Consider the following 20,897-nt stretch of genomic DNA (forward strand, 5'->3'; position numbering starts at 1 on the left):
GTGAACATCCTAAAAAATGTTATGCTTGTATTTATGAGTCTACCCTGTGATTTTAATACAGCATCCATCATATGTCGTTTTTTATTTGGATTTCAAAAGAAGAAAATTCAAATGACTTGTAATTTCTATGGCCAAAAACTAAAGAGCAAATGCCCTGAGGAAAAATGAGAACATCACAGAGTCCCAGACCTAGAAAGGCTCCTGGTTTCCAACCTCCAGTCTCCAACAAGATTCAAGAACTATAATACTTCTCAGGATCAGGAGAAGCACACACCCACTTCTAATAGTAAAATTTAGTCATATATTTTTAATCAAGAGGTACTTAGGTTTAATTTCCTTCATTAGTTTATCCTGCTTGGGCAGGGAATTAAGATAGCATAGTGATTAAGAGCATGGGCTTATAAAGAACATACTATGGTCTTTGCAGGTGGCCAGACTTGAACTCCAACCAAATACCCCCCACTGGCTGTGTAGCCCAGTGCAAATATCTTCACTTTCTAAGCCTCAGTTTCCTCTTCCATAAAACCAGGAAAACCGTGTCTAGCTTCTAGGACTGTAGAATATCTACTACATATTAAATGTTCAATATGTTAGCTATTATTACTATCACTTAACCCCATGAAATCCTGCCCTGGTTACTACAGAGATGTAAAACGACTGCCCTATCTAAACCAAACTTACCTATAAATTCACTCACCTACAAATTCTTATTAAGTCATCATTTACTTTTATACTCCCAAGTATGTCACACACTAATAAAAAGGCATTTTCATTATGAAAATAATATTGCATTATCCATAAAGGTATTTTTAATAAAAGAATTTTTATGATTAAAATGTTAATTTATTATTCAGCAAGTTATATTTTTCACAAAAGGTAACGATTCAAAACAGGACATAACTGTCAAGCAAAGAAAAATTTATATTACTAATTTACAAAAGAACTGTTTGAGAAACTACCACCTTCTGTATTAATTCACCTATACCCACTAGTTTAGCCATACCTTTATTCACAAGGGCTAGCTACAAACAACAAACATATATAGGTAATTCATATCAGCTAAAAATGTTCATCTTCCCAAAGAAGGTTACATTCAATGTTTCACAGGGAATTTAAGAAAAAAAAAAATTTCAGGACCCCTGGGTGGCTCAGTCAGTTAAGCATCTGCCTTCGGCTCAGGTCATGACCCCACGGTCCTGGGATCCAGCCCTGAGTCAGGCGCTCTGCTCAGCAGGGAGCCCGCTTCTCCCTCTGCCTGCCGCTCCCCCTGCTTGTGCTCTCTCCCTCACCCTGACAATTAAAAAAAAAAAAAAAAAAAATTCACATATTCCTTGAAAGAGAACCTGCTTGTTTAGTGAAAGGCCACAATCATGGTACCATTAAAGATTATGGCAAATCAAACAGAATTATCAATAGCCACATATCATTGTAAGCTTTAACTTCACTGTAGGCATTGCTTAACCAAACTGAACTTTCATTCAATTTAATTCCTATCTAACTACTTGCTTTCCTTGCCCCTCCTTGGTCATTAAAAAAAAGGGGAGGGGATTAGGGTGGGAAAAGAAAAGGTATCATAATGATAATCAATATTTATTAACAGTTAGGATTTATGTGGCTACAAGAAACAGAAAACCTAAAAAACTAGACACTCAATCTCACATAACACAAGTCTGGAAAGAGGCAGGGTGTCCCCAGTGCAGTGAACCAGCCTTGCTCAGGGACCCAGCCTCTGTCTTATAGTGGGTCGATTTTTAGCTAATGCAGCATCTTTAATGATTACAATTCCATTCAGGCTTTCTGTTTCACTTTTTAAAAAAGATTTTATTTACTTATTTGACAGAGAGAAAGTTTCATCTCTATTGACATAAAACTATTAAAAGAACATTTCCCCTTTTTATTGATCTGTGCCATATCCACAGATCCACAGCTACATAATTCCAAAAATTATTTGTGCCTTTAAAAAAAAATCATGCGTGTTATCTATTTTATTATCTCAAGGTAACTAGTAGTTTCTTCATCTCCACTTCTATTTGCTTTCAACTTCACTATTTTTCACTCTTTTTATTCTTTCCTTCCCAATACTACTCCTAGATTCAAGTAAGAGGGTCCCTGCTCTGGGCCACAACCTTTAGAGGGCTTGCATCTCACAATTAAAAAATAACAAAAATAAATTTATTAAAGACGATGTGGCTGTGACTGTCAATTTAGATATAACCTGCATTGTGATATACAATATGTTCATTATGATTCAGTCCTATTTTTAATATCCGTTATGATTTCTTCTGTGACCCAGGAGTTATTTAGAATTATGCTTGCACATTTTCTGATTTACAGGTACAGGGCTTTTCAGGAATCTCTACTAACGATTTCTCTCCTGCACACACTTCAGATTGATTTCATCCAAGGGGTGAAGATCATTTGTGGAGGGCTGCTCACAGCCCACCTCCTGCACCAGCAGAGTAGCTGCTCCCTCATGCAAAGAGCTGCAGACATAGGCATGGGAAGCTGGCCAGGGCGCACTGAAAGGGCAAGGTCCCAGGGATATGGGTGGGCATTGACATCCTCTGCCATACTGATCTGCAGATCACTGTTTTTATTCATTTCCAGTGTACTCTTCCATTGTTCTGTTCTTATCACCTTCTTTCTTTATACCAAAGACAATACCCCATAACACTATCTGGCACCTTACTTTCTGTCATAGAAAATGTCTTAGAGAGGTTCCCATGAAGAGTACACAGAAATCTTCCTACTTCAGGTCAGAACTGCACAATATTCCATTTCAGAATGTCACACAACTAAGTTAACCAGTCCCTTTATGAAAATGAGACAACCCCAGCTTCGAGGCCAGCTACCACTCTAATTTCCAGATCATTCTTCAGATCCCATCTTACTTTGGTTAGCTATGGAGTTAAAAGGGAAGTTGTTACACTTTATGAATAATTTCTAGATGTTTTAGAGACGGAGGGTTTTCAGGTGACTAGGTAGCTCTACTGCTCAAAATGGAAGTCTAATCTAGGCTCTTTCCGGACTTCCATCAGCCATTTTTCATAGCCCGGGCATTTTGTTCTCATCCTATCACCTCACGGTTACAGACTTCACAACCACTGTCAAATGCAGGAAGGGAAATGGCTTTCTCCTTTCATAACTAAAAACAAATAAAACAAACTTTGTTGGAAGAACCCCCAGAAGTCATCCACTTAAATCTAATTTGCCAAGACTCAGTGACTGCCCAGCATTAACTGCAAGGAAAGCTGGGAAAATGGGGCAGAGAACGGGATCATAATGACCGACTCAAGTCAATCATGCTTCACTCCCAGGGGCTGGGTACTTAGCCACTCCAAAGAGAAGTGTGATTCTGTTAACAAGGAAGAAGGGCTGTTAAATGGCCAATGATCAGAATCTGCTACAATACCTCGGATGGAATGAAAAATATAATTGTAAGCAGCTGAGAGTGAAAAAAAATGATTTTAAGTAACTGATTGTCTCAGTTCAGTAAAGAAAAAAATGAATGAGATATCTTTGATGCCGAGTCTAGGTGTATCTAAGAAAGTCAAAATGCTAATCTTGGGACAAATGACTCATACATTTCAGAACATAAAATTTAAGACCCATCCTCAAAACATTTTTCTGCATTTCGTGGTTTCCAGAAGGCAAAATTTTAATATAACCTAAGGAATAATCATTACCACTACTTTGGGGAAAAATAACTTATGGAGCTTTTGTAATCTATGATAAAATTAAACAACTCCAAATGTGACCCATGATGTATTCTCCTAGCTGTCAAGATAAAGAAGCAGAATCAAACTGAGTAATTAGGCTGAAGCATTTATTCTGTTAGTAATAAAATATTTTCTGGATAATAAGCTTGTAACAATAATGACTGTATGTACAGAAGCTGAGAAAAATAACATGTGTACCTACATTCAGGGTCTTTCTCATCAGATGCAGCCTCTACCTGTTCAGAGTAATTCTGCATAGCACGTAATACCGGTGCTTTCTGAATTGTGATGATTTCATCTGCCAAGTGTACAAAGAGAGTTAACTAACTGGAAAGCAAAAACTCTTCATGTCTTTAAAAGTCTCCACAGAGATCAGATTTATCTGGTGTAACAAAAGACCGTTCTTGCACTTCAATGTAGGGTTGAGTGAGCATATTTTTTAACTTAGTGTTAAGTTTTCAAGCTGTTGCTGTTTTTCCAAAAGTATTCAAAAAGAGTAGATAAGTTATCACTGGTCAAATATAACCGTAGGTCCAACTGGTGAGGTGTATCTTTTAGTGAAGTCTGATTAGATTAATGCAGGTAAGTGCACAGCTGCGATGATACCCTGAAAGATCTTAGACCCCGCTGTCAGGACCTGTAGGTTGTAGCTGTCAGAGTAAAACTTCCCATCGCAGTCTTGCAGCAATCGACCTCCCCAGTAAGACTGCTTCAACGAGCACTGTGATGTTTATCCTCAAATGCTTGAGGCCTCACATGGAGTGGAGGAGCCGGCACACGGGAGTGCTGGCACGCATGCTCGCCACACACACGTATTTGTGACACAGTAATTTCATTCTGAAAAACTGCGTAATCAAAATGAACTCTAACAGCCGATGGAGAAATGATTCATTTCAATGTTCAAGTCATTGTAGAAATGTATTATAACAAACGGTCACGTTAAATGAAAATGTGCCATAAAGTCAACTGCGTTACTTGACCTTAAGTAATACAATACTATTGGTGCCATGCAAACACAATTAAATGAGATGTGAAAGCAACCATAAATAGTCATATTTTAAACAACAGTCAACAGTCTTATCATTGCCCTTAAAAGTTTTATATTGATACCCTCACTGAAATTTCTAATACTATCCGTCAACCATATTCACTTAGTGATATCAGAGTATAAAACATTAAATTATGGAAGTAAAAATATACTTTAGGTTAGAAAAATAAATTCTTAAATTTGTCCCCAAACAGCATTTTACCTTTATAATCCCAAGCAAAGTGACTCGAGTGCTCACTGCTATTCCACCTGACAACCTGAATGCTCAGACATGATGCATGGTTTTCATACACCAAATGGTGTATGGGGATTCTCTGAATCCCCCAAATTACTACTAAGAACAGCAACCTACATTTAAATCCCAAGCCGTTGTCTCCTTTGTGACTGTTCCACCTTACAAGCAGCAACAGATAGATGTGGCTGCTGAAGGCAAGGTGAGCGCTCCAGCCCAAACGGTGCCCTTTCTCCAGCAACCCTTTTGCCCTACCTCCATTACTTATCAGCCTGCACTCCCCAGTGCTGCTTAAACCAATGCAGTTCTTTTTTTTTTTTTTAAGATTTTATTTATTTATTTGACAGAAAGAGAGACAGAGAGCACAAGCAGGGGGAGCAGCAGAGGGAGAGGGAGAAGCAGACTCCCTGCTGAGCAGGGAGCCCGATGCGGGGCTCGATCCCAGGACCCTGGGATCATGGCCTGAGCTGAAGGCAGACGCTTAATGACTGAGCCACCCAGGCGCCCCAAACCAATGCAGTTCTACACGGAAGGGCCCAGAATGGTAAGAACAGATCTATAAAACACAGTAGGATAATCTCCCACTATTTAACAAGCAGGAGACACAAGGCAGTATATAGCAATAGAGAATAAGGAGGTAAGGATGTTCAGTATTCTACTTGTCCTCCATCAAACGTCATCAGTATTTCTCATTCATCTTTCTGGTGTGTCCCAGAAGAATCTCTATGATGTACCCCTAGTTCCCACTTCCTAACTAATCAGAATTCAGAACTGAGTCCTGTGTGCCCCAAATCTATTCATCCTTGAAGACTAAGCAAAGGTTGCCAGCTCTATAAAGCCACCTCCACTTTGTCAGTCAAAATCAACTCCTCCATTTTTCATGCTCACATTGCACCTGCAAGTCCATCTCTACCTCAATAGTCTTTAAAGCTTTAAGGGCACAGACCGTGGTCACATGCGCCTTTTCAACCTTAGCTCCTAGTACAGAGCAGACACAATAAACTAACCACAAACAGCACACTCCCTACAAGAGACACTGGAGGTTATGTGCAAAAAATGTGCCCAAGATCAACTCTCCTCTCAGGCCAAAAAATGTCATCCACACCCACACACATGCATGTGATAACATCACAAGACAAATGAGAAAAGGCTTGAGGGTTCTAAATGAGGCCACTTTTCATCTAGCCAGCTGTCCTCACAGCATAAGTGAACTCTCCTGCTCTGCTGGGTCTATTATAGTCATACTAACCAATTCCATAGCTGGAGAAAATCTCACAGATGCCAACAGAGAAGCAACATTCTTATAACATGTACAGTAAGAACAGGCTGAAGGTGCAGCCCAAGCTCCAATTACCTGTACTGTTCACTGATGGGAATATTCTGGGAGAAGTATAAAGCCGATGTCCGTGCTCTCCAATGCCATTTCTTTGCAGGAAGGGTATAAAGGACACAGTCTTCTAACTCTTCTTGGAGCAGATCCACCAGCTGTTTATGGGATCCTCCACAGAACGGCTCAACGATGAGAAGACTCATGGGCCCTTTTAAGCCTTCACAGATTCTAAATAATAAGCAAAACAATATTTTTCCAACATATGTATGTGTGTGTGTGCATAAAGATTTTTTTAAAAATAAGTTAAAATATTACACACTCAGAGGGCAAATAATTTACAGACACTTAATTTTTTAAAAAATATGCTGCATCCCACTTTTTTAAAAAGTACATAACACTTAAGGTTTATATTTTTGTAATCAGTATTTTTACATCATTTGTGTTAACAAGAGGAAATAAAGGATGCTTATTTTTCTGATTTCTGTTTTCTTTTTGCCCTAAGATTACTTCCACAATGACTCAGGTTTTTTTTTTTTTTTTCTCCAGCCCCAGGAAGTGTAAAGCCCTCTCTGCTGTGATCACTCACTTCCTGGTTGGAATGGCTGTGACCCTGACTCAGTAACCACAAGAAGTGGCTTGGCCTAGAGCTCCACTACTCTCGGACAGTCATGAACTCATCTCCTAAGACTTCCACTCCAAGAGCCCTTTGTTTGTAAGGCCCTATCCAGTTCAGAAATTCTCTGATTCTGTAACTCTCACATTAATTCATCTTTAAATTCACCAGCTAGCACTGCCCCCAGTGAATCCCATATTTGGAAAGAAAGTACAATCATATTCAAATCTCAATCCTCTAATGTTAAAAATCTTAGGATAGAATTTCTTGAGACACTGCACATACCTTAACCACCCCCGCCCATTATCACCAATTTCCCACCTGCAAAGGAAGACCCAAAAAGGGGGGTAAAGCTATATACCTATGAACCAGCAAGGTTTCTAGAAACTTTCTTTAAATAACAATCCCATTAAGAGGGATAAAGTAATGTTGTTATTAAAGACATGGTACATTTTTCATCCCAGCGAGTTAGCTATCAAGCAATTTTTTGGTTTAATAATATGACTTTTGTTAATGTGGTCAGTAAAATAAAAATATATGTGTGAATATAAAGAAAATCCATATACATTTCAAATTATATGCTATTTCCTGTAAGAAGGAAGAAATATCACTCTGTACATAAATACTACATTGTTTAAAAAATATTCCAGATGTTTGAATTTTCCTTTATGACTTAAGTAAACACCACTCATTACACAGCATATTGCTCTTAATAATGTTGTTCCACAAAACTATTAGTCTCAATAACTCAATGATGCTTTTTTAAAAAAGATTTTAGGGCACCTGGGTGGCTCAGTTGGTTAAGCGACTGCCTTCAGCTCAGGTCATGATCCTGAAGTCCCGGGATCGAGTCCCACATTGGGCTCCCTGCTTGGCAGGGAGTCTGCTTCTCCTTCTGACCCTCCCCCCTCCCATATGCTCTCTCTCTCTCTCATTCTTTCTCTCAAATAAATAAATAAATAAATCTTTAAAAAAAAATTTATTTATTTTAGAGAGAGAGAGTGCAAGCAGGGGTAGGGGCAGATGGAGAAGAGGTAGAGAATCTCAAGCAGACTCATGCTGAGCACAGAGCCCAACGCAAGGCTCAAGGTCACGACCCTGAGATCATGACCTGAGCCGAAACCGAGAGTTGGACGCTTGACCAACTGAGCCACCCAGGTGCCCCTCAATGATGCTTTTCACTAATAAAACTATACTTTACCTTGTTCAAACCAATGCCTATTTAAATTGCATTTCAAAGGAGAAAGTCTCAAATGGTTCTCAAAGATATGGTTGGAATGAAAAAAAGCTTAGTTCTTGATGTCTGAATTTTCCAATGAGCATTTTTAAAGAAAAATATACAAATACATATTTCACTTATCTACAAAATAAGCAGCAGTGTTCCTCAGGTGGAAAAGGCATGAACTCTGGGGTTAGGGAGATACAAGTCTGAAGCTCAACAACGTCACTTCCTAGCTGTGTGACCTAGGACAAGTTACCTAACTTTGTAGGACTCAGTCTTGCCTCCTTTAAAATGAGGATAACAATACTAACCTCAGAGGTGTGTTGTGAAGATAAAATTGAAGCATAATAACTAACAAACAGTAATAAGATATTTTGCCCCTCCCATTTTCAGTATAAATCACCTTATGTAAGGGAAAAGGATATCTTTGAATCCTCCTGCATTTTAAAATCAGTAATTTTCAATCATGGCCCCCTCTCAATCAATAGGGGGGAAAGGTGCATATACACATGCATTTGAAGTGTGGTAGGTGTTACCCATTCTTCATCAGCAGCTTGTATTTCAAATAAGAATTTGAGACCCCCACAGGTACCTGGGAAGAAGTAAGCCTAGGGGTTGAGCTATGCAGAGGCTTGGCTTTTTTCAGGCCAGTTGGAGACCACCTCTAATAAATGCAAAGTTCAATAAGATAAGTTTAACAAAATGGTAGCTGTAATCCTTCAAATAATGGAAACTTCTAGAAAGTCTACTGAGAGACCAATATAAGGCAATTTTGAAAATTATATCAAAGGTTGCAAGACAGACTAAAAGCAGTTAACATTAGTTTGCTTACTAGATCACATCACAGTTATCTCTATCTTGGTTTATTTCCTCTGATCTAATCATGACAAGGTGTATATGCCCTATATATCCTTAAAAGGTTGTTATAAAAATGACCTGAGTTATTTCCCCAAGTAATAGAATGTGATCTAAACCACTCTAAAGAACATTTCATTCATATAACCTCAAAGAAAGCAACATCAATATTAGAAGGGAAAAAAAGCTTTCTGATTCTTCATTCCTTTGCCCTTTTAAATGATTAATCTAGAGCACATATCATGCCATATATTTACAGATGTTTCTTATGGGTCTGAATCATGAGTTATCTGCAAACCATAAGCCAATGTGGAGGCAGTATGTGTAGGTGCTGCTGTAGATTCAAGACATTCAGTAAGCAGAACTGAACACCAAGCACGTGGGAGGTCGAAAAATAGAAAAGGGGAAAAAAAGATTATAGCTATAGTAGATTTCCACCCCTTTAATAGCTCAGTAAGAAGAGTGAAATGTACAGGTTTGAACTAGCGTTTACTCGAGCATTTTTCTAGTGGCCAATGGGCGTGCCTGCATTTTGGGTATTTTTCTGGGGAGAGTAACTATGTCCTACCATCTCTGAAAACTATACTTAGTGGCTTTGATTCACGGAAATTTGTTCTGCTTGTTTTGTGGAGACAGACATATCCTGGCAGTTCCCCTACTTACTTCTATTGCAACTTCTGTGGCAAGAAGAAAATGTGTTCTTCCCTATAGTCTTCTTAAAGCACAACCTGGAAGAAAGATGATTCCCATTAGGTGCAAGCAAAAGAAAGGAAGCTGATTTTTAAATATAAGATTCAAACCAAATGTCATCACAGCACATTAAAGAACAGTGCAAATACTCTTACTGTGCTTGAGTTTTTAGAAAACACTGCTTGAAACAAACAAGCATGAGGTTTAAAAAAAAAAAACACTGTTAAAAAGAATTTTTGCTGTTATGCTGGAATTTGCTAAAAGATAAAGGGAGTGCACTATTTGCTCATTTTAGCAATAATCCCAGAAAACGCCAGGTGCTCCCTCTGACACCAAAGATGCTCATGAGCACCAAGCAATGGTGAATACAGACATCAGGGACCACTACCAATGGCTACTAGGGAGTGAGTGCTTGGGAGTGGCAGTCCTGAACACAGAAAGACTTACTCCTAAGCAAGGGAAAGGTCTCCTTTACAACCCAAGGCTGTGGCCAGGTGTTTGCCAGAAGATGGTAGGTAAGCCTACACACAGCCAAAGGTCTTACATAAGTGGGTTAAAGCTTTAGCACCACAGAAACTGAGTAAGTATATCAGTTAGAGGTGTGGCATTTATTTCAAAGGAAAAAACAACAAAAAAACCTTCTTATGTGAGGGAACAAATTCCAATCAGAAAGCCCATGTCCTTTCTGCATGACACTAGAATGTTAGTATTTTATGACATTAAGAAAAAAGTTGAAAAAAAAAAAGAAAAAGTTAATGGCCAATCCATTCTTGCTCCCAAAAAGAGCATACAATGTGTGTCAGATAAATTTTTATCAACTTTTAAGTTTTTCTGCTTAACCCAGTAAGCTTCAGTTAAAAAAAAAAAACAAAAAACTCATTTCTTCAGCATATTTTATTCCCCAGTGACACCAGATGAATGAGAATCTACTATACTATTAAGGCTTTATGAAAGTTTAATTCATTATCAATACTATGATTTAATGATACATGGTTAAATGCTAAACATTAAATTGGCAATATAAGTGAGTCAAAGTGATAGCTATGACATAGGAATTTTAAACCACTTCAAATTCTACTTAAGATCACCAGAGGCCAAATGATCTAAGAATTGTCTGACTTTCCAAAACTTTATATTTACAATTAAAAGAGGATACAAAGTGAAAAATCACAAAAATATTTCACATAAGCATTTTGACCAAAATGAAAAAGTGCCATTAGTGTCATCTCAATTAAAAATTAATAATGCATTGATAAGATCACCAAGAACAAAAGTAGCCTGAAACCAGGGCTGTGAATATTTTTAAATTTTTATTAAAACTTTTCGTCACTGTACCTGCATTTATTTTAAGCTTGACCCAATTTCCTTATTCCCTGAGCCATTTTCAAGGTGAACTACATTTTGGTCTACCTCCTCTAACAGTTAGAACTTGCTGTCTAGGTTTTGTTTTTTATTTTTTGGGTTTTTTTTTTATGACAGTACAGAGAACGGAAATTTGCAATATGCCATTGATTTACTGAAAAAGATGCACTAAGTATACATACATCATGTGGATTTTTTTAAAGCTAAACCTAAGTCACATTAGAAACCTGTAATCAGCCCTCATATATGATGTCAATTCAGTTACTTATAATATTCAAATAATTTTCCAACCAAATACCAAGTAATAATTTTAAATCAGAGGAATTGTTGTATTAATATATTCCACAGACACCTTACTGCTATTAGCTGTAGGAAGGTATGGTTTCAGTGATGATGGTATTAACGGTTTTAATCCCACACACATGAGAAATTGATTCCACAGGCTAATGCACACATTGCTTGATACCTTATATTTGAATTAATTGCTGAAAATATATTTTCTACTTGCCTATATATAATATTTAAAAAAGTTAAGCTTGGCAGAATGAAAAAACAGTGAACTTAAACACTAAATGCTCTAAGTTGGGGAAAATAAAATCTGAGCAGGACTTCCCAATAGGTCATCAGAGGTTTACCTGGTATTTTCTTACTGACCCCTTCCCTTCAGCACCTCCACCCACCAACTCCAACACACCAGGTTCTATTTTAAAAGCAACGAATAACCCAGCAGGATAAAACAGGGCAGTACTGAGAAAAGTTAGCATTACCTTCCAACCCACTCACTTATTTTAATGATTCATCAGGGAAACCCCAGTTGTTAAAATATACCTGAAATCTCATTAAATAGTAAAAAAAAATAAGCATAAAGATTTCTGCTTTGAAACATGTCACTATCAATTCCACTAACAGAACCTATTAAGGGTGAATATATAGTAAAAATACATTTTGCTAAAAAAAGTATCCTCAAGGTATCACACTATAATCAAGTATCATATGGGGGTCAGGGGGTGGGGAAAACAGAGATAAGCAGATCCTACCAAAAAGTTATTTTTAAAAAACTTTTTATAAAAATCAGGCGTAGCAAATTCATCCTAACCCCTAAAACCTCAATGTAATCTCTGAGTACTAAAATACAATCTGGTATCAACTGTGGAGTAAAAAACCTTGCAATCCTAAAACTACAGGCACCAACAGTATTCTACATAATTAAAGAAAGTTTGGCAAACAGTAAGAAATGAATGCTCAGATTCCTGAGCATAGTTTGAATTAAAGATAATGCATTATGGAAACTGATCATTATTTAATTATGGACATACAACCTAACATTTATAACTTATGTACTACTATGTGTACTTAAATAGTAACATTAAAAATAAAAATCTTGGGTTCATACTGAAAGAGATGTAGCACTATAATATTTTATTGCCTCATAGTGCTATGGGTGTTCTAATTTCTTCAGTTCTGACTTTAGTTTCCTGTTGTGGTAATGAAGAACTAAGGATTTATGCATCAAAACCAAGATTTGGTAAGAAGATGTATATGCCATCCTGTTTGTGACACAATTTAAAGCAATTCTCAAGTGTGCTTTTCCATTTAAATGATTTCCTATGATCTTTTATACAAACTCTTTTAAAAATTACAATCTTATATGCATATATTGCTATTTAATTTTCCCTAACAGATATTTTCATTCTTTCTCAACTTGAGATTTACCTTTCTGTTTAGAACTATCAGTCACTTATTCCATAACTTGAATTAATACAAAGTCTTGGTTATAACTGTATCAAATGCAAACTCAACAAATACTTATACACACTGACACTATGACATCATTCACTTGTTTTCAACTATGCATAATTTCCACAAATAAATAGATGTGCATATATTACAAATTCATTGCTTTACATTTTTGTGAAGTTATAGTCCATACTATATAGCAAAATTATAACTATGATTTTTTGTGAGAAGTTTACTAGTTTAATTTCACTGAAAAAATACTCATCCTCTTTCAACTTTTCATTGCTATCAATTTCATGAATAATTTCAAACTATAAAAGCAGCAATGAATTAGTTCTACTGAATACTAAAACTATTTCAGTTTGCTGACATTTTAAAATGTGGCAGTATATTTATGAATCAATAGAAAATTTTACACCAGAAAATCATCTCATCGCTCATTTGAACTATTGCATTACCCTTTTAACTAGGTCTCCATGCTGCCACACCATCTGATTCCTGTCATGACATTTCTCCATAATCCAGCCACAAGTAATCTTCCAAAATGCAAATGTGATCATGAGGTGATATGCTCAAAAACCTTCAAGGTCTCCACCACCTACGGATAAAGCCCAAGGCCCTACACATGGCAGTGAGACCTTGCTTGTCTGGCCCTTCCTTTCTCTTCACCACGGCCTTGCTTCTCCTTCTCCCCTGTGATCTCTTTTCCCCCACTTGCCCAGACTCTGCCTCATTGCAGTACCAAGCGCTCACACTCACGTAGTTACCCTTCTGTGATTCCACACCTTTGTTTCTTTTCCGTCAGCCTCTTCCTGTTCACCTCATGAATTTTCCTTAAAATTTCTGCTCATGAATCACCACTTCTATAAAGCCTTTCCCTGAACTTCTTTTCAACAGGACTTCCCCTCTGCTCTGTACAGTCTCAGTACTGGTTTTACTCTTTCCAGGTCCCACTTCCCTCTGGGCCTCTGAAAGTCTGCAGGACAGGGGCCATGTCATTCTCTTCCTGGGGGCTTCCCAGGATCCGGCACATTGTGAATGTCACTACGTTTCTGTAGAGCTGCACTAAAAATCAGGAGGAAATGGGAACTTAATTCTGCCTTTAAAGTAGCATTGCTTTCATGCCCACAGGTCCCAAGCAAATGAGTGTCAGGCAGCATTCCACCTGCTACTAATGATTTCCCATTATTCCCGAAGTCGAAACTACATCAAGCAGCTAGTCTATCTAAACACATTTTATTATATTCTCTTTCAAAGACGGATTCTCTTCTTACTTTCATAGAAAGGAGACTTTATTAGATATATTTTTTCATGCAGATATGAGTTTATCTTAACCTATTAATACAAGAGAAGTAACAATGATAAAAGAAATGGTAGAAACACCACAAGCAATTGCATTCTGGGCCAAAGCAAGTTTAATGGCCTAAAAGAATGAATATCTCTGAGATCCATGAATTCTGAAAATCACCTGCAGTTTTTTAATCTGCTTGATCTATCACCATCCTAGTTTAATACTAGCAGTGGAACTAGGATAAGAAGCCAATTCCCTCACCATAAATCTGGAGATCCCATTTCACATTTAGTAATTATACTTTAATTTAATGGGAAAGAAGAAAAGGCATTTTTAAATACTTTCTGCCAACAATTATTCATTTTATAAAAGTTTGACAAGATGAATAATGTATTTGCTTTCTCAAGATGGCATTTCTCCAAGGCTTCCACCTTCCTGAAATGAGCTGCAAATCAGTCCAGTGGGAGAAAATAGGATTATCTGATCCACTCATATATGGATACCTAAGTAGAAAAGCCCAGGTGTTTCACAGATTCATAGGTGGAAGGAATGTGGGAGCCACTGACCAACCACTTTTCTTTTATAGAGGAAGAAATGGAGAATATTGAGCATCACAGAGTAACAGAGCAAGGGCTTAAACCCAGGTCTTTGGACCCTACAGTCATATATCTTCCCATTATACTTCATTGCAGGTACCTGGTAGGATATAAGTAAAAGGTGCGTCCATTTTCTAGTCTTTAGAGTTTTTGGATTAATCATCAATGTTTAATAATTATTAATATGTAAATGATATATACTGCAGTATATATTTATATGCATGTGAAATATAAATATCAGTATAAGATGATAAATATATGTATCACATATTATATCTAATCATAACTCCCAATAGTTTGTAAATCTAGGACATCAGTGGTAAAAACCACACAATATAGTTATATAGAATACCCTATAGTTAGGGTGGTAAAACTCAAAACTTTTGTTCTAATCTCTTGTAACTCCTTCCAGAGTCCTACATAGTCATCCTTTCCCTGACCCCACAACCCTTATCCTTCACCCCCAGCTCTAGACAAACACCTTTCTGATAGGGCAAGAGGCCTTAATGACTAGGATGGGAGAAAGACAATATCCAAGATTCATATGACAAGAATGGTTTGAAGTAGGAGGCAAAGAGGTCAGCCATAGAGATATGCTCAGTCTGTGTCATAATTTACTACTGTCACCATCAAACAAAGTCTAAGTCTCCTGATAAAACAATCTGTAGTACCTCTTTGTACTTACCACTTGTAGAATATTTTTATATGAGTGACTATATAATCCTCTACTGGATATTAAGTTCCAAAAGGACAGTGACCAGGTCTGCTTGCTTACCACTATATCCTCAGCACTTAGCAAACAGAAAGTGTTCGACACTCTCTGTTGAGTCAATAAACCATAAAACTCTTTAGCAATGGCCTTGACAATTTCTTGAACTCATCCAAGACCTTTATTGTTACCAACCACAAATAATCACCCCTTCCTACCACTAATTACTACTTACTCTCACAGAGAGAACTTGATGCACAAATTCTATCACCCACCTAAAATATAACAGGTGGTATCTTATTGTATTCAAAATGTCACACCTCGTTCTAAGGAAAATAGTTCTGCCAGCAGCCCTACTGAGGGGTTTAGAACCCTAGTTTCATGCCATGGGCAACTAACTATCTTCTCTGATCTTTCTAGGCTCTATGCAAGAATATTTAACACAAGGACAGTCAAGTCTGTGACCTGGAAGGATTCAACCAGTTTAATCATTAGACTGGCATATTTTTCTTGGTCAGAAGCATTATCTTGCTACCCTACATTGGCTTCTATGCCAAATTTTAACTCAGACTTGGATTATGCAAGACAATTATAAATATACACACCAAATGAGTTTCAAATAAAATGACTAACAGATTCTTAACTATACTGGCGCTAGTGAGTCTCGCTCTAACATCTTTTAAGAACTTAATCCATCTTAACTAAATAAAAAATTGTTGAGAAGTTTCCCTCTCCAAGTGGGAGGCACATATCACATTTTCAGTTAATTCTGAAACAGAAATAGCAAAGTGACTCTAACACACAAACATTCTCAACGTCCTATTTGAAGTGCTGCAACCCAAGCAAACATGGGTGGCATTCCCTTGATGGGTTGAAATAAATGTCACCAAGTATAAAGTTCTGGATTTACTCACTTCCAGTGAAAAATGAAAAGGACATAATCTCACAACTCAATCTATTTATCAGTGAGGGAAATCAACTTTCAAGAAATACAAAAACCTAACAGCTCAGGAGGCAAAAGAATATCAGGTAAACACTTGGGAGAAGAAAGAAATTTCCAGAGGACTGAAGGGCTAGAAATAGATATCCTTAAAAGAACTGATGTTAGATACCTTTAATATTTTTAATATTCATTTTATATGAATGAAAGTCACCCTGCAGTAACAGATTTATTTAAATGGTGTTAGGAAACGTGAGGTGAAGCCAGTATTGGAATCTGTCCTTAAAGATCCAAATCCATAAAACCATGCTTTAAAGATGTACCAATTAAAATGTTCAGTGACACTTCTCCCATCTCCAAAGTTCTACCTAACTATAGAAATTTATTTATTAGAAGTAGGATTGGTTAAAAGTACATTTTCTTCTATTTATGTATTGCAGCAGGTCTTTTTCTAGCTGCCATATATTTTTCAAGAATCTTTTTTGATTTGTCAATGGTCTAAGACATTTACTAATGGTTTAAGAAGCCAACACTAGAAAAACTGGATAGATTCTAGAGATCATTAGTGATAAATTTTCAAAAGCCCAGAAAGCCAGTTTAGACCAGGGCTGAGTAAATCTGGGGCTAAGAGATACGGTAATGAGAGCTGTATCACTATTTTTAAATATCACAAGGGGCATATTATTAGCTACCCACTATTATAAGAAAAAGAGTCAGTCTGATAATAATAGACTGGAATTTTTAAATCCTGAAGATATTTAGGATTGAGATTGCTGAGTAAAGAGAAGGCATACACAAACAACAGTGTATAATTTCTAGAAGGTCTACTATTCTCCATAGTTTCTACAGAGGAAGCACAGGCTTGCCCGTATCATCTGACACACAAGTTTCCACTGAATAAAAAGATAAGTAGCAATAGCTCAAAGTTTCCTGACTGGAGCAAGCACTATGACTTTTATCTATTTAGTGGCCTTGTCTGTCACTATTATCTCTTTATCAGCTGGTTTTTCAAGGAGACATTCCAATGATATAAGTATTTTGTCTAATGAAGCAGGGAAACATACAGTATAGAATATTCTTTGCGAACTACCCAAACCCAGCTCTGCATCCTCATCATCTCTTAAGGAAGTAATTTCACACTTTGCAAACAGTGTGTTCAAACAGAGTAAGGTTGCTTAGGAGTTAATTAATTCCCCCTTGCATCTCTATCCAACATGTATATGCACCATATCTGGGACCATAAGTCTCTCTACTGGATTAATTAGCATTCACAGTTAACAAACAGCCTGACTCACTGTAGAGAGAGATTATAACTTAAACTCATAAAACTGGGTACGTAATATCTTGCATTTCATATAAGAGTCGCTCAACAGATCTTAGCAGAATTGAAGTAAAGAAATACTTATTCCCCCTTACCATTCCTCTTGTTTAATGTTCTAATGTCCCTTTCCCTGTCCTTGCTTCCAAACTTTACTTGCAAGAACTAAATTGAAAATATCAGATAAACTCCTGCACATTGTTCAGAGTACATGCCTGCCAGGCACAACAATGTGTTACCTCTCTGAGGAGTACTTGTACTTTACGAGGGAGCAACAGGTGATGGCAAAATTTCAGCCATTTGAAGAATGGATGAGAATCATTTGTGAATTAAAAGGACCCTTCTCAAGCCCTGAAGGCTGCTACCTAATCTACCAATGCTAAGAGGCTAGATTTGCTTTGAAGTATTAAAATGTCCTATCACATTTGAATGTAATACAAAGAGCTTCAGAACTGTGTCTATCTTTGGATTCAACAATACCACTTCTACAAATTAACCGTGGAAATCATCAAGAATCTTTACTGAAGTCTTTGCCCCAAATTGAAAGCAACCAAAATATCCAACAAAAAGGAATTTCAATGGGGTTGGCTGGGTGATAGACAATGGGGAGGGTATGTGCTATGGTGAGCGCTGTGAATTGTGCAAGACTGTTGAATCACAGATCTGTACCTCTGAAACAAATAATGCAATATATGTTAAGAAAAAAAAAAAAAAAGAAAAAGATAGCAGGAGGGAAGAATGAAGAGGGGGAAATCGGAGGGGGAGACAAACCATGAGAGACGATGGACTCTGAAAAACAAACTGAGGGTTCTAAAGGGGAAGGGGGTGGGAGGATGGGTTAGCCTGGTGATGGGTATTAAAGAGGGCACGTTCTGCATGGAGCACTGGGTGTTATGCACAAACAATGAATCATGGAACACTACATCAAAAACTAATGATGTAATGTATGGTGATTAACAATAAAAAAATCTAAAAAAAAAGGAATTTCAGAATTAAATGATCAGTGATCAAAAATCATAATAAAAAGAACATTTATTGGCATGGCAAAATGTTTCCACCCTTGCATGATTGCATGCTATGAGTATGTAAAAATATAAGATGAAATGAATATAGAAACGTGTGAGAGAATGCACATGCACACAGGTAGGCATAAATACTCATTTATGGTAGAACTGTGAGTGATTTTGGTTTTCTCTCCAGGTTTCATTTTATTCTTCAAGTTATCTTCACTGAATGTTTCAACTTGCAATTAAAAGAAACTATAAATTTTTCCTAACTTTAGGAAGGAGGCCAAATTGTTTGAAATAACAAACTACTTCCCAATTACTGAAGGCTTACTCCCCTCTAGGAACTTGCCAGTGGTTTTCAAATTATTCTAACTACTATTGCTATAAAGAAACTTAGTAAAACACTAACCAGCAAGGGTTAAACTAATGGGGCTACAGCTATTCACAAACACCATAATTTGGTTTTACAAATACTCCTTGTCTAATGCATGAAATAAAAGTAATACAGTTAATTTTTAAAAGTACTTGAATTATTAAATAACTGTAAACAGATCAAGATCTTTATTTATCCATAAGGAATCTGGAGCTGCACTTTGACAGAGTGTGTTAGAAACTAAAATACTATTTTGGTACTCATAGTTCTGAAGAGGAACATATATTGTGCAAACTCAAAGTTTTTAAAGTTCAAGTAAAAGGGCAAAATTAACTTGTGCCTTAAATAATTAGATACGGGTCTTGAAATAAGGGGAAATATTTAATTAAGGTGAATAAAATTGAAAAGAATTTCTAGTTTCACACTCAATTTCCAAAGTGTCTGTATTAAAAAAGCAGAAAACTGTTATTGTGTAATCATCCATATGAGCTACACATGTTAAAGGAGGGATGATGGCAGAGTCAACTACCACGGACGCAGTCTCACAATTTTTAATAATCACTCAGAGTTTTCCTATATTTATATACATGCAAGAGGTGAATGGATACTCAATAAATATTAACCCAACAGCAACTCAGGCTTCGTAGAGAAATATTTTTAAATGGAACCTCCAGGTCCTACTATTTTTTACAATTTAAATACCATGAAACCATGAAACACATTTCAAGTGATAAGAAAGTATTATTCCTGGAATTGTTTTCCAGTGCAACACTTTCATCATATTTCATTTTTAAAACCATCTATTCAGAAAAATTTAACTTATAAACCTAGAAGGAAAACAGCCTACCATTAAAAGTATACAAACAATTAAGAATTAGCCTCCAGAAAACACAAAAGTACTAAGAAAAATATGAAATACGTAACTGCAAAAATTAGGGGCAAGCTTAACATTTCATCTATTTTTAAAGGGACACTAAGAATACACCTATCAAACATGTAACTTTCCATATTTTAAAATTAGCATGAACTTGATATGAAAAAGAAATCCTAATCTCAGGAAAGCACCATGTGACATTTTTTAACTTTATGACCATTTTGTTGACTCTCTGTCCCAGAGCAGATCACCTCCAGCATTAGTACTCTGACCTTATAGAAAAGTGACAGATAAAGTTTATGGTGAGAAAAAATGAGTTTTTATAGGTTTCCAAAAGGGAATTCTTATGACACTAAAAGCCATATAATAATATTGATTTGGTAACCAACTTTTTTACAGCCAAATTACAGACTTAAGATTTCTGGAAAAATATCCAAGTGAATTTGCAGTAAAATACTTTTAAAATAGAGGCTTGGGCTCGTGACAGTCTCGGTTCTCTTTGCAAACTTTAAATATGCATATAAAATAATTTGTTAAGCCAGATCTTCTTTAAAATTTAAAGTTTTCAGTATACTAAGATTTACCTTTTATGTTGGAACTGACTGTCCCTTCCTCCTGACATTTATCAGTCAGCTATAAGCTCTCACCTTTCTAGGCAAATAATTTCCATGCCTGTTTCTAATTATTTTCTGTCTTAAAGGCAAAATGTACAATGTACAGAAACGAGGATTATTTTCTTGTAAAATCATCCTCAAAAATCAATTGGAATATTCAAAATATTCCATTCTCACAAATGAAAATAAGTTGCTTGCTGAAATGACAGTCTTCCATTTCACTGCCTTAAAAATTAAGCTGGCATGGATAATAAAAGTGTTTTCTGACTGGATATGCTTGGCATTCAAACATTTTTAAAACAAAAACTAATCTATAATTAGATTTCACAGGCACAATCTATAGAAAATAGAATTTGTTTTTATTTTT

The 20,897-nt window shown here is 36.5% G+C and overlaps 1 protein-coding gene across 8 annotated transcripts in view; it reads right to left on the reverse strand.

The window, feature by feature from the left end:
• GTDC1 (glycosyltransferase like domain containing 1) overlaps positions 1–20,897 on the reverse strand; it is a 478,402-nt gene that overhangs the window by 346,711 nt on the left and 110,794 nt on the right. For all 8 annotated transcript variants that reach the window (XM_027591202.1, XM_027591201.1, XM_027591200.1 and 5 more), the window contains exons 3-4: positions 9,683–9,747; positions 6,354–6,557 (exon numbers count right to left, since the gene is read on the reverse strand). In XM_027591202.1, the coding sequence (XP_027447003.1) occupies positions 6,354–6,532 (179 nt within the window). In that variant the 5' untranslated portion in view covers positions 6,533–6,557; positions 9,683–9,747. The remainder of the gene's footprint in view (positions 1–6,353; positions 6,558–9,682; positions 9,748–20,897) is intronic.

This window comes from Zalophus californianus, chromosome 3 (genome assembly GCF_009762305.2).
Source record: "Zalophus californianus isolate mZalCal1 chromosome 3, mZalCal1.pri.v2, whole genome shotgun sequence".
Lineage (NCBI taxonomy): Eukaryota > Metazoa > Chordata > Mammalia > Carnivora > Otariidae > Zalophus > Zalophus californianus.